The 13,798-nt window shown below is 37.4% G+C and overlaps 1 protein-coding gene across 1 annotated transcript in view; it reads left to right on the top strand.

Annotated features, from left to right (window-relative positions):
• The window catches only part of NTRK2 (neurotrophic receptor tyrosine kinase 2), a gene marked incomplete at both ends in the record, with an annotated part of 200,950 nt that extends 189,330 nt beyond the window's left edge, over positions 1-11,620 (top strand). The window contains 2 exons of the mRNA XM_079548056.1: positions 10,454-10,612; positions 11,435-11,620. Of these exons, the coding sequence (XP_079404182.1) occupies positions 10,454-10,612; positions 11,435-11,620 (345 nt within the window). The remainder of the gene's footprint in view (positions 1-10,453; positions 10,613-11,434) is intronic.
• Between the last annotated feature and the right edge of the window lie 2,178 nt (positions 11,621-13,798).

Genomic DNA, 13,798 nt, shown 5'->3' with positions numbered 1-13,798 from the left:
CTATGCATGGAGGCATGAAGCGCATAACGTTTTAATAAAAACATCATTGAGTGCACTTGATAACACTCTATATGGCTCACCGTAATCATATCCAAATAATGTTATGAAAGTAGCATGGCTTTAAAAGGAAATTCCATTTTTTATGCAGTAATATTTCAAAAGTTTTCCTGTGAAGCAGATGCAAAATATTTTGAAATACCTAAGACTCATAAACATTAGTAGGGTTACAATAACCCACTATCATATAACCAAGTTAAAGAAAGCCCGTTTATAACTTTTAACATGTGGCCTTAAAAAGAGTTTATTATTATATAATACTTGTATTACAAAGTGTGGAGGAGCTTAATACACAGATCAGGATTTCATTGACCTAGGCACTGTACAAGAGTAGGTCTAATGCCAGCCTTGTTTACATGTGATTTACAGTGCCATATTTTCAAACAGTCTGATATGGGAGACCTAGTGCAAATTACTCCTTCACTGAGCAAAATACTGGGGTTGTAAGCAATCTCAGAAAAACCCAAACTAATGGAAGAGTTTCATCTTAGCAACTTGAAACATTCGTATTTAAGGAATGTATTTTCCAGAATGCTGCCATGGGGTATATGTGATGGAAAAGCAAGGTGTAGCTGGGTACTTCCTTCTCACTCATATCTTCTCCCTTGACCATGTATGACCAGCATTTGGTGAAGGATGTGAAGAGTACACTGTACAATCTATAATGTGGTGTGAAAGTTCAGATGGCCCTTACCTGAGATGCAGCAGCACTGATGTAGAGTCCAAAAGCCTTTCAGGGGTGACTGTGATCTTCCTCTGTGTCTTAAGATCCTCTAGTAATGAACCAGTTTAACAAGCTTTATGTCAGAGAGCTCAATCAAATTCATGGATCTAAGCCTTCTGCAAGTATAAACAGAAGAGCTAATAGCTCTAGAAGTTTAAAGTTTTAATCGCTGCTTGAGTTATACATTGACTCTTGTGCAATATTTCAAGCATGTCTTGAGGAATATTTCATGATATGAATTAGGTAAGATTAGCATAGAATTTTCAAATCCCATAAGAAGAAGCATTTTTTCGCACTAGCAGTTATTGGTAATTTTAATGACCAGATTGTGTACTGTTTGATCTTATTATATATTGTGTAATAGAGTGATACCGTAGTACCAGTAAGGGGTTAAAAACTAGAATTAGTGGAAAGAAAACAATAAAGAATCAAAAGGCATTAGCAAGACTGTAAAAGAGAAGGAAAATGGCAAAGCCCGTGCCATTGGTTTGTTTATTGGCACCTAGCTGGGCAGCAGCATAGTTTTTCCTCTCTCAGATCCTTGCTGATGTAGATGACTAGCTGCACAGACTACCTTGCTGATAGCATTAATGTAGACATTCTCAATGTGGGCACTGAAAACAGGTCAGGATTGTGATGGAGGTAATGATTACTTGCTCTTTAGGCATGCAGAGAGCTGCACAGAAAATAAGAATTTACTAACTCTCCGAAATATTAAGGTTAATTTTCTTCTTTTGAATTCATGAAGCCAAGATCTGCATTCTTCATACTTCCCACTGGAGTGCATCTCTGAACTCTCTTCGTGTTGTACTTGGCAGATTTGATCTGACAGGTCTTGCATAGCTCCATATGCACACTCTGTACAAACTGAAATTGCTGACATGAAATGACTGACTTCCCTTTTGCACTAATGGTTCAAAACAACTTCCTTATTCTATGGGAAAGACATGGGAACTCAGTAGATTAGTAGATTAGTATTTTTAGGATTCGTGAATCTAAAGATTCTGCCCATTTAATTGCCTCACATACTGTGACAGTTTTCTAAATTGGTGTTTGTAGGCCATACAGTAAATTAACCAACCAGGAAAAGAGTTTCATCAACACTGAAAAAACTTGACAATCTGAGGTATTTCAAGTAAGAATGATGGTGCTCCCATGCGGTGTACATTACGGAAATACTTTTGTGACTCACAAGTGAGAGATAAAGCAACAAACCAAGTTCTGTTTCTCCCCTCACCTCTCATGATGCAATTTGACATGACCAATAGAGACAGACATTACATTACATTAACCTACACTAAAATTGAAAAAAATATGGTAAAGGGTTTTGATCTTGAGAGATAGTTTTCAGACTATTTTAGGTGCAGAGATTTCATACTGAATGTAAACTGACTTTCAGAGTCTGCACTAATGTACTTGGTACTTATTGATGTTGACTGTGCACTGATATTGATAGTTAGCATCTCTTCTCAACACAAACTTTGGGTATAGTAGAGACTTGTAGAGTCATCTTCCATTGCACATTAAGATTGGTTTTAAAATGTCTTTGTCCCTGCTATCCCAGACTCCATGGGGTTAATTGAAAAGTGAAATTTTATGTTTATAATTGTTTGCTTTGAAAATCAGAAAGATCATAGCTGTTCATTAATATTGCATTAAAAATTGTTTCACTGTTGCCTTGGACACATTGTATGAGTCCCTCAGAGCCTGTGGGGATTTTAATGTGCTGTTTCAGCTGTCTCCTGGTACCTGATATCTCTCTTCATCCAGAGGTCTGAGCAGCAGATACTCAGGTGCTCAAATGGGAATAGTACTAGGGTAGAAGTACAAGTGTTACAGCATCCACATTTTTAGAGCAAAACACAGGACTTCCTATGAGCTCAATATTCTGAGTTTTCAGTCATGCATGACATCAGAATGAACAGTAACAGTATGCTGTTGCATAACTTTGATATGGCAAAGTGAAAGAATACAAGTTTGTTCTAGAAAAAATGGACCATCTGCTTCCACGGGCCAGCTTTTCCAAGTCTTATATCTCTCTGCTTTTCCTCCAGAGTTGCATATTCTCAGCTTCAGAAATGAATCCAGATGTCCACTGAACCAGTTACCTTTCCTGTTAATTTAACACAGTATTCCTCCTTTTGATTTCACTTCAATTATAATTTATTGTTTATGTCTAGAAATTATTCTTACCTGAAAGTAAAAGAAATGATACTCTAAAGAAATAGATTTTTTTGTGTGTGTTCATAGACCCTTTATCCTGAAGCACTCAAGAGCTGTAATCTGCTATGTCTGAGTGCTGCAGATTTCCACAGGGTTAATTTTCTTTCTGTCCCTTTGACTCAAAAATTTTTCTTTTAATCAGAAATATGAATCATGTCACCCTCTTCAGCACTTGTCTGATCTTACCTCAAGGGTACTTCATATTACTTTCTTGGAAGGTTAAGTTCCCCATAATGATTTAACTACTACACATTGTTAATGATGCATTATGGTTGACTGACCCATTATGATACTGTGGTGTGTAAAACACAATGAAAGACATTGTACATCTTTTCAACTTAGAATTTTAAAAGGACTTTGGAAGAAGCTGAATTATAAGATACAATGGATCATTCACAGGCAATTTCATCTAGTTAATTTCCATCATTCCACCCTTTTGGCATAATTATTTTTAGTGCTCCTGAAGCTTTGCTGAGACATTTGATTAAAAACCTCACTTTCAAAATGTAGGGGCACAACAACTGCTTTTCAAAAGGCCCTTCTTCAGGATTGTGTGAGTAACAGGTGCCTGTGAAAGGTTAAGAAAAGGTAAGTATGTAGTAACATTTCCTTCGTGCACTCTGTTAGCCTCCAGCACTCCACTGCTCAGGCATTTTCTGGGCCAGAGATGTTATCATCATGTTAGATAGCCCTTGTCAGATTTTATCCTCCATGCGTGTGCTTAATCACTTTTTGATCCCAGCTAAAACTTGGCTGCTTGCAGTATCTTGTGGCAATGAATTCCATAAGCAACCATTTGTTACATGACCGAGTGCTTGTTTTTATCTGTTACAAATCCTGCCATCTACAAATTTAATTTCATTTTTCTGTGGTTCTTATGTTACATAAAGCTGCTAGCAGTTGTTTCTTCTCCATCTTCTCCATGCTACTTACAGTTTCACTGAGACTAATGAGTAGAATTTTATCTCCAGTGGCACAAAGCTGACACACAATATTGAACTCAAGTTCCACAACTGGAGAGAATGTACATTGTAATAAATGTTATTCTGGACATTCTTTTGTTTTTTCTGTGCCAATACCAGTGGAAGAATTAAGAACTATAGACATGAGCCCCTCTTGAATAAAAATGAGGTAAAGCAGTGTTAAAAATGGAAGTGAAAACATATTCAGTTGTTGGCATACAATCTTCATAAGTTATTTCATAATTCATAACCTCATGAGCTGCAGTGGTATGGCTTATCATCCATACTGAGGTCGTGAAAATAATATATTGCTTTTCTGCAAGTGGGTATGGCAAGACTGATGATAGTTAAAGAGGAGACATTGACTTTGTCTGTAAGGCCATGGCATAGAAGAAATGAAAATAACAATTATTGATTTTTTCTTGTGCTGTGAGAAACGTTTTCCCGGATTTTATTAGGAGGAAAGAGCAGAGGTTCACCAAGAGAGGAGAGGGTTTTGGTTTTAACAGCAAGACATGCTAATCTTTGCTGAGAACATATCATTGCAGTTACATAGCATTGCAGCCCTGATACGGGGAAACAATTCAGAAGGCCAAAACACAAAATGTGAAAACTACCTTGAAACGCTGTAGTCTCAAGTTTCTAGGATGCTTTATTAGAGCAAGTAAATGATGCAGTGTGGTTCCAGTTTAACAAATTAAGATCAAGCTGCGTTAAGGACACCAGGAATGTACTTGTCACATGTAGTTATTTTAAGCAAATGCTGGGCGGTGTTGTCGCTTTCATGACAACCATCCTGATTTGCAAAAGGCTTGCCCTCCGCTTGTAACCAGAGGGACACTGTAGAGATGTATGCAGCAGTCAGGCTAAACAGCGTATTGGGCAGGGTCACGGCTGAAACCCAAGGGTTAGGCATTCAGCTTCATAAGACTGAGTGAGTAAACAGATTACTGTTTCTACTGTTGCTAGAATAGCACTGGTTTTCAGAGAATGGACAAACAAGCCACTGTCACACACTACTGCAGTGTCACACTCTCTCAGAGAGTAGTCAGGCACTGGAATGGCTGTCCAGGGAGGTGGTGGAGTCTCCATTCCTGTCAGTGTTCAAGAGGCATCTGGATGAGGAGCTAGAAGATATGGTTTAGTGCTTGTAGTAGCAGTGGTAATGGGAGGATGGTTGGACTAGATGGGTTGTAGGATCCTTTCCAACCTTGTGATTCTATGATTCTATGAATCTATGTGAGAGAATCATGGGAATCTGCAAATGGTGAACATAAATAACGAAGTCTGGTTTCCAAATCTATGCAATTGATTGCTGTATTTTTTACTGCATGAATTCAGCATAATCAACTACTGTAAGCTGGAAATTGAAAATAAGGGAAAAATAATTACACTGTACAGCACTTGCAAAAGTCGGAGGCTGGTGCACTCACAGAGAGCTGAAGCCTCTCATATATGACTACCATCATTTAATGGAAACAGAGATTATACCAGTTGGACCTTCATCTTTGATTATCCTGCAAGCATTCTGATGCATGGCTCAGGAGTCATGAATCCCTATGTAGCAATCTCAGCACCACAGCTCACACTGTTACTATGGTAAGCCTGGGCTGCAGCTGACATGCTTTGCAGAAGTGGGTCATCCACTCATCCCTCCCTCTCTTCCAAGTATGAATGAGTGAGGGATGAACCTGCTGTGAATTGATTGAGACACCATCTTTACACATTTCTTGCACCTTTCCTGGTTCTTAGCTTCTATCTTATCTGTGTACTCACAAACACAGTCTGTGGATTTGGAAACAGTCTGTTTCTTCCACATAAAAAAAATGGGTTTCTCCCAGTCCCACTCATATCCTCTTGTTCCCAGCAGGAGCACAAGGCTTCATTTTCTTGTTCTCAGTAAAAGAACGAATCAATTTCTCTACAAATGTCAGGCAAGAGGTCTTTGTGTTCCCACAGTGACTGGGCAGTGGCAGTGAAAACAGTGATTGGAGCTGCATGTTCACAGATATATTTTCACATGACATACAAAAATTGCAGTGATTGATTACCTTGATCTTGATGATAGTCAGATAAAGGCTCATGTAGTAGTAATATTTATGTGCCTTAATGTTTCCATTGAATTTCATGTTGAAAATCAATGGCTACATTAAATGGATGGATGGAGAGATGGATGGATGTGTACAGTCTTGGGCAACAAAAATCACCTTCCACAGGGTTACATGCCATAGGGAAGTTTCCTTCTTAAAATAGAGGCTGCTGCATCAGAAACACCTTGCAAAAACCTTGCAAAGCCAGATATGGAACTTATGGAGCCAGAAAGCGAGCAAACTTCAGCTGACTCTAGCTTTAGGCGTCCTGCTTCAAAGTGGTGGAAGCTTTAGGTGGAAGCTTTAGGTGTCAAGCTTCAAGACATGGTGATCCTTGAAGCTTGATGTTTGCAAATAGGCAGAAACAATGTCCAAGGTATGTTCACTTGGCATCTTTCAAAGTGTAAGTTCATTAAAAAACAAATGAGAGCTAAAAGTGATGTCAAGTGGAATAACATTGTTTTGTTGGAAGTAAAGCATCTCATGCATTGAGCAACGTGGCAGTTTCTCCTTAGAGAATATCTTAGCTCACTGATGTAGCATAGCAGTCTCCTCCCTGTGGATAGTCTGCATATTGCAAAAGTTAATTCAGTGGGCTTTCTGGCTTAGATTCCAACCCAATATTGCTAGTAAAGTTAATAGAAGGCTACACAGGGGCTTGCTTGCATAAACTGGTGTTTTCAAGTACATGCGTATGTCACAGGAAGGATCCATTCAATTTTAAATAAAAATGAACAAAAAATGCAGCTTCCTTCAGGTGAGCATCAAGAAAACTTACCCTTAGTATCCAGAAAATTGTCATTTTGCATCATTTTTGTAGCTACAGAAAACATTTTAAAGTGGTGGCATGTTTAGTTAAAACTGTAATATATTTAAACCCGTCATAACCATAGCTAGATTGAATATAAAGGTGTTGTTCACCTCCAGTGGTAGTCTGCTTAGCACATGGCTGTTTACGTATCAAGCAGCACTGCAATTATAGTGTGAACATCAGGAGTGAATGCTGTAAGATGCTTGCATTTTTTATTATACACAGAAAGCATCCCTTTTAAATACTCAGAACCTTTGAAGTTTAGTCAGTATACTCATGCTTACTTTCATTGATCTTTCTTGGGAAATACCCCATAACTATGCTGAGAGTTTGGCAACAAGAGCCAAAAGGCACTCTGCCTCTTTTCACTGCTATTAATGACCCAGCTGTGGGTGCAGGTAGGTACCAAAAGCAGCTCACATTTGACTGGCAAATTGTTTCAGGCAGGCTGAGAACTATGATGTCAAGCCCCAGGCTACAGTTCAAGAAGGTTCTGAAGCATGTGCTTCATTTTGAGCATGTACCTAACACAACCAAGTAATAGTTGGTTCAGTAACCACTGATCTCTAATAGAGAAAGAAATGTGCATTTAGAAGTAGTGCCTTTGATCTTACCCTGATATATGTTTTTGATGTCGCTGAAATCTTCATTAAAGCTGAAGATGTTCTTGGACCAGAGACAGAAGATGCTCGGACCGCCACAAGTGTTGCTCAGTGTTACACAAGTTTGCTCTCTTTGTTGCACTGAAATCTGGCAAAAAAAAAAAAAAAAAAAAAAAAAAAAGAACCCCATATAATAATAGTGTTGGTACTTTTGCAAAGAAGTTAAATATTATTGTCACAAAGAGTCTGAGGCTTGGGAGGTAACTTTGCTTAATATGGTAGATATTGGCCATGATAGAGCTGGAGACATCTCAGAACTTCTTATTCCTGAAACAATATTTTTCCCAGTTAAGTCTTCTGCTTTCAGGAACAGAAATGGACACAACTCCAGGCGGAGCTATGTGGGCAGACACCAAAGAGCCTTATGTTTTGTGCTTATCTGTAAATTGAATTCCTGGTGAGGACCAGTACTGATGAGCTGGTCTTACTAGGTCTACCAAGAGAGACACATAAGTCTGTTATGTTACAGCTTATTGCAGAACCATCATTTGGTGGTCATTTTTCATCATCACTCTAGAGATATTCATGCAGCTGAATGACACTAGGAACTAGGCTCAGAGCTCTACCATAAGTACGTTGCTGTTCAGTAGCAGGAAATGATGGAAAAGTTTTGGAGAGCGATATTTTTAATTGCTCTTTAAAAAGTCTCTTAATGTAGGATGTGACAAATAAGAAAAAATAGAGAGACTTAGTTTATTGTTTATAGCTTTCATTAATTTTTAAGGAATGAGTCAAAGAAATTGCTGAAAACAACCAATCACAGAGGCTATATGATGAGCAGACCTAAGAGCCATTTTAATATTTAATGAGACCAAAAGCCTCTCATCACTAATCATCTTTTAATGGCACTTGCCCTTTGGCCGGGTGTATGTGACTGTATGTTTCAAAGGGACTAACTTTTCTGACTCGCTAATGAAATGTCCCTCAAGGCAGTAGTAAAACTGGTGATTTGGAGCTGTTTGGTTACCATGTCAGTTTAGTTTATGATAAGGTGGAAAACTGGAGCTTTCTTCATGCATCACTTTGAACTCTCCACATCTTTGAGTAACTCGGTCAAAGATTATTAAAAATACTTATGACCAGTGTCTTACAGGAATTCTGCCAGTCAGAGGGATAAACTGTATCACAAAGACTAATCAGTCTGATCGAAAAAAGCATTTGAAAGCATGTATCCATTCTCTGTAAACAGACTGCTCACCTCTATGTTTTCAAGTTACTCCAGATGCTGCAGGTGTAGGGCCTATTTTGAATGGCTCTAGCATCTGTAGACAGCAGCTTGTGCTGAGTCAGAAGATTCACATTATCAGACATTGAACTCGGGAACCTGCCTTTTGTTTAACATCTGAAAAAAAAAGTATTCCTCCTCATGTGATTTCTCAGGTAGAGGGAAAAGTGCCTAAAACTAGGCATGAAAGTCTATGAAAGTTTTGTCATGACTTTCTGTTTCTACAGCTTCAGTAGCAAGCATGGACTTGCGGCAACGTATGCAACAAAGCTGAGATCTAGAAGCCATAGCTATATTTTTGGTATACTGTAGTAACACTGAATCATTGACAAATTGCTGGAAATTGATGTTCTAAGTGTTTTAGAAATAATATGAACTTGTATTGAGTCTTCTTTCCTTTTGCTGTTTTAACATAAGAACAAAGAATGTTATTTATAACAGCATATGAAAAAATCTACCAAGGAAAAATGATGCATTGAATTGACAGAACCTTGAAAGAGCAAATATGGTTTCATAAGTAAATACATTTTCACACAGGAAAAAGATAATTAATCAAAATTTGGTGTCCTTGAAAAATTTTTCCTGTTTTCTTACTTCCTTGGAAATATTCACAACTGTCTTGGTGTAAAGATTATCAGAATGTTTATATATCTACATCACAGTACCACTATTTTAGAAGTACTTGAGTAGATTTATTTAATGATGTGGTCCTGTCAGAATGGGAAATATTTGGAACAATTGATCCTTTATAAATTGGAAATAAGGATTGTATTTGTTGATTTAAATTAAGGTTAGCTGATGACATTTTATGGAAGCATTTTTGGAAAACAAAGAAGTGCTTTAAGTGATTTTCAGAAAGTCAATAATTCAGTACAAAGTTCCTTGGAAATTCAACATAACTTGATTTGGGACAAGGTTCTATGTCTTACAAGATGAGAATATATCCAAAGGACTGAAAATTTTGTAAAGCTACATGATACTGCGTAGTTAATGGGGAAAAAGTAATTAGATGTATTAATTAACTTGGAAATTACCAACAGGCAATTTTTTTTCAATCTAAATTAAGAGATTAAACCATGTAAATTTTGATCCTACTACATAATTCAGTCAGTTTGATTTGTGGTTGGAATGTAGTTTCCTGTTTTGTATATGATAGTTTAGTTTTGAGAAGGACCATGAGGTAATAAAAAGGAACTTAGTTAATTCCATTACTACCTTTGGCTGATTTCAGCTAAGCATCACACATGCCATTGCAACATTGTGGATTTCAGTTGATATCATTGATTTTGTAGGAGAATCATCAGGGCAGATTTCATTGCATGGGTTATTTATAGTTTCCTGAGTCTTAAAATGGAGAGTAAATCTCATCTAATTTGAAGTGAATAAGTAGGCTAAATTAATTAATTTATAGTTCCTCGGTCAGGAACTGCCAAGTAAATGTTTGTACTTCAAGATGAGTTTGTACTTCAGAAATAGTATCTTTGGAGATTCTGCTGAAAAATCTACCACAGTAGTGACTGTCATTTGAGGAGAGGAGTTTGGATCACAACTCCCCATTTAAGAATAAAATCTCTTTGAAGCAAATGGCAAAAGACAGGAAAAGTAGAAACAATGAATGTACCCAGTTCAATATCTTAATACACTCCCTTGATTGGATCTGGAGGAATTATCTCTAACTTTTTCCTTTTTTTTTCCTCAGGTTGGGGGTCACACCATGCTCCCCATTCGCTGGATGCCTCCAGAAAGTATTATGTACAGGAAGTTCACCACTGAAAGTGATGTCTGGAGCCTGGGAGTTGTATTATGGGAAATCTTTACCTATGGCAAACAGCCATGGTACCAGCTCTCAAACAATGAGGTTTGTGCAATATATTCCGAACTGCTTGTGGGTAGGCTTGCTTTTTATGATTTTTATAGGAGAGAGACAACAGTGAATTTATCTAGTACAGGCAAAAAGTTTAATATCAATTATTTATTATATTTTCATAAATATTGTGGTTTAATTTCTTCCTTTTCAGCCTTTCCTTCCAAGGTGGATGGAATTTGTTCAAGCAGAACTAGGTTGGAATGTAGCTTCCTGTTTTGTATATGATAGTTCAGTTTTGAGAAGGACCATGAGGTAATGAAAAGGAACTTAGTTAATTCCATTACTGCCTTTGGCTGATTTCAGCTAAGTATCACACATGCCATTGCAAAAGTGGTTACTGAAAAGCATTATTAAATAGATGTAACAAATCAGGAGCTCTCTTAATGTACTGAGAATAAAAAGTAATGCCTTTCCAGAGATTAGCCGCAGCAACATTCAAAAGGCATAAGGAGGGACAAAGGGGTGCTGATGTTTTCTGTGAGCAAAGTGAAAAATTATCCTGTGAGATTAAGTGTGGTAAAGAGATGGGTAGCAAAAGAAGATATGGGAATGTTTCCTGACCATCATTTCCTTAGAACTAAAAGGGACAGACATGCATGATGTCAGTGAGGTTATTGCTCTTTGGTAACATACATTTACAGTGATTTTCAGGATTGCATCCTGCTCCCCATCCATCTACCTGGACATACAGTCCTTCGCAGAATTGGCTGCCACCAGTGAGGCTGATGTGATCATCAGCAGCTAGTTCTTCTGTGGATAAGACCTATGTAGTTGTCACAGCTATGTTGATTCTTTCCTTCTGATCTCTTGCAGGTGATTGAGTGCATCACTCAGGGCCGAGTTCTTCAGCGACCTCGCACGTGCCCCAAAGAAGTGTATGACTTGATGCTGGGATGTTGGCAACGAGAACCTCACATGAGGCTCAACATCAAAGAAATCCATTCCCTCCTTCAGAACTTGGCCAAGGCATCTCCAGTCTACCTGGATATTTTAGGCTAAAGTCTCATAGCATTTCTTCTTATGGGCTGTGTGAATGAATGTGTTCTACTGCCGCTGAACTCCATTAAAATGTGTTCTTAACTTTGACAATATTAATGACAGAGTTATGGAGAAGCTTTTAAAGGGCAAGCAATGTACACTTCTCCATCTGTATACACAGTATTGACTTTTTAGACTTTACTGAGACGTATCTTTTCTCTCTCTCCCTCTTTCAGTTTCTATCATCTTTTTCTTCTTTCCTGTCTTTCTAATCAATTTGGCTTCTGCATTATTGTAACTCTGCATAGACAAAGGCCTTAAAAACCTGATCTGTTATATCAGCAGACTCTCCAGTTTGCCCATCACAACTAACAATGCCTTGTTGTATTCATGCCTTTGATGTGGATGAAAAAAAGGGAAAATATATTTGACTCGAACTTTGTGATGTCTGCTGTAAAGATACTGAGAGTTTCTATGGATTCATCTCAATTTTTTTGCTTCAGCATGTGGGTGGAAAAAGAAGACTGGTATTCTTTACATGAAGAGTATTCCTTGCAGAGAAAAAGCCAGATGAAAACAAGACAGTGTTGTGTGATCCACTATCTGGAGGAACTGTGGGATCAGATGGCATCAAACCCCACTGAAAACATTGAAATGATTTGATGGAAGGCAAGAGCACTTTCCCTGGAGAGTCTTTCTGAGGAGTAAGGGGATTCAAGGAGGTACTTTGCCAGTAGCTTTCATTGCCAGATACAAGTTTATGTTAAAAGGGAAAAAGATGCTGCCAGCACTGCACGTAATTATGTTGCAACGTGATAAGTGAACACATGCCCTTACTTCGTCTTCTAGTAGAATATTGTCATGCCACTGGTACATAAATGTTCTCCAGCAAGTCTTCTTTAATAAAGGCTAAAGCTAGGCTTATTAATGTACAGTAGTAATTTCAGGATCGCACAACGAAACTAAGGATTTTGATAAGACAGGACAAGCTATGGATGGTGGGGCAGATGTATCTTACACTCTGCTTGTCCAGAAGCATATTCTTTTTTTTCAAACCGTGCGAGCAAAAATGTGCATGGTCTCTGTCAATTAATGCCCTTTGTGCAGAAACTGTCACTCATCTTGTAAAACACCTTAGTAGGCATAGCAAACTCATAATGGTATAACTTATATTTCATTGAAAGGGGATAATCGAAGACATTAGCTATGTTAAAATGCTTTTACAATGTTACAGATACAATAGACTGATACTACATGAATAATCTAAAGCATGGACATCACTGGTTATATTTGAGCCATGGCAGGGGATAAAGTGAGATACCTGGGGAAAACAAATTACTCTGAGGTTATGGCTCACTTCTCAGAGTGCAAAGATCTTGAGCTCAGCACCATGTTTGTATTGGTATTAGTGCTGTCATTACCAACATCCAGTCTTTCTTAAATAATTTCTTTTTTGTTGGATGGGCACTGTGTGTGTACTTTTTGCATGGCCACTGTGTTGATGACAAGTGCATGGGCATATCTGTTATTTTTCAAACTGGAAGTTGGAAGATTTCAAATTTAGAGTTAGGATTATTTTTAATATGAATTCTTACAAGAGACAACCTACCTTATCTATTCCTCAATACTTTTGCCTCCCTCTGTGAGGGGACGTTACTGCAAAAAAAAAAACAACAAAAAAACAAAAAAACAAAAAAACAAAAAAAAAAAAACAAAAAACAAACAAAAAAAAACAACAAAAAAAGCAACAACAACAAAAAAAAAACCAGAACAAAAAAAAAATCTTTGTTTTCTTTTTCTCTTTTTGTTATTTCTGATTGGTATGAGCCAGATCAAAATAGTCCTTCATTTTTGTGTTGGGGATATTTTATTTAATAAATTAAGCATTTTATTTTTGTAAGTGTTCTCATAACACATTTAATATATGATTTGCATGCATATATTATTTATTGAGGTACTTTAGTTTTCTTTCTTCTGAAGCTTTTAGAGCTAGCTTATAAAGATTTTGAACGTTTTCAGAATAAAACAGTTCATTGAACAACGACGGAGTTTTACCCTTCTCAATGTCATTGAAAGGGCAGCATTACAAATAAACATGACAGTGTATCTATAAAGCCATACTCAGTATTTCTTTATATAACAGGATGTTATTTCATAATTGCTACTGAACTGGAAACACACAAAAAGCCAGAGGAAGAT

This window comes from Tetrao urogallus (assembly GCF_951394365.1).
Source record: "Tetrao urogallus genome assembly, chromosome: Z".
Lineage (NCBI taxonomy): Eukaryota > Metazoa > Chordata > Aves > Galliformes > Phasianidae > Tetrao > Tetrao urogallus.
The sequence above is the reverse complement of the archived record's forward strand: the minus strand, read 5'-3'. Positions and strand labels throughout refer to the sequence as shown.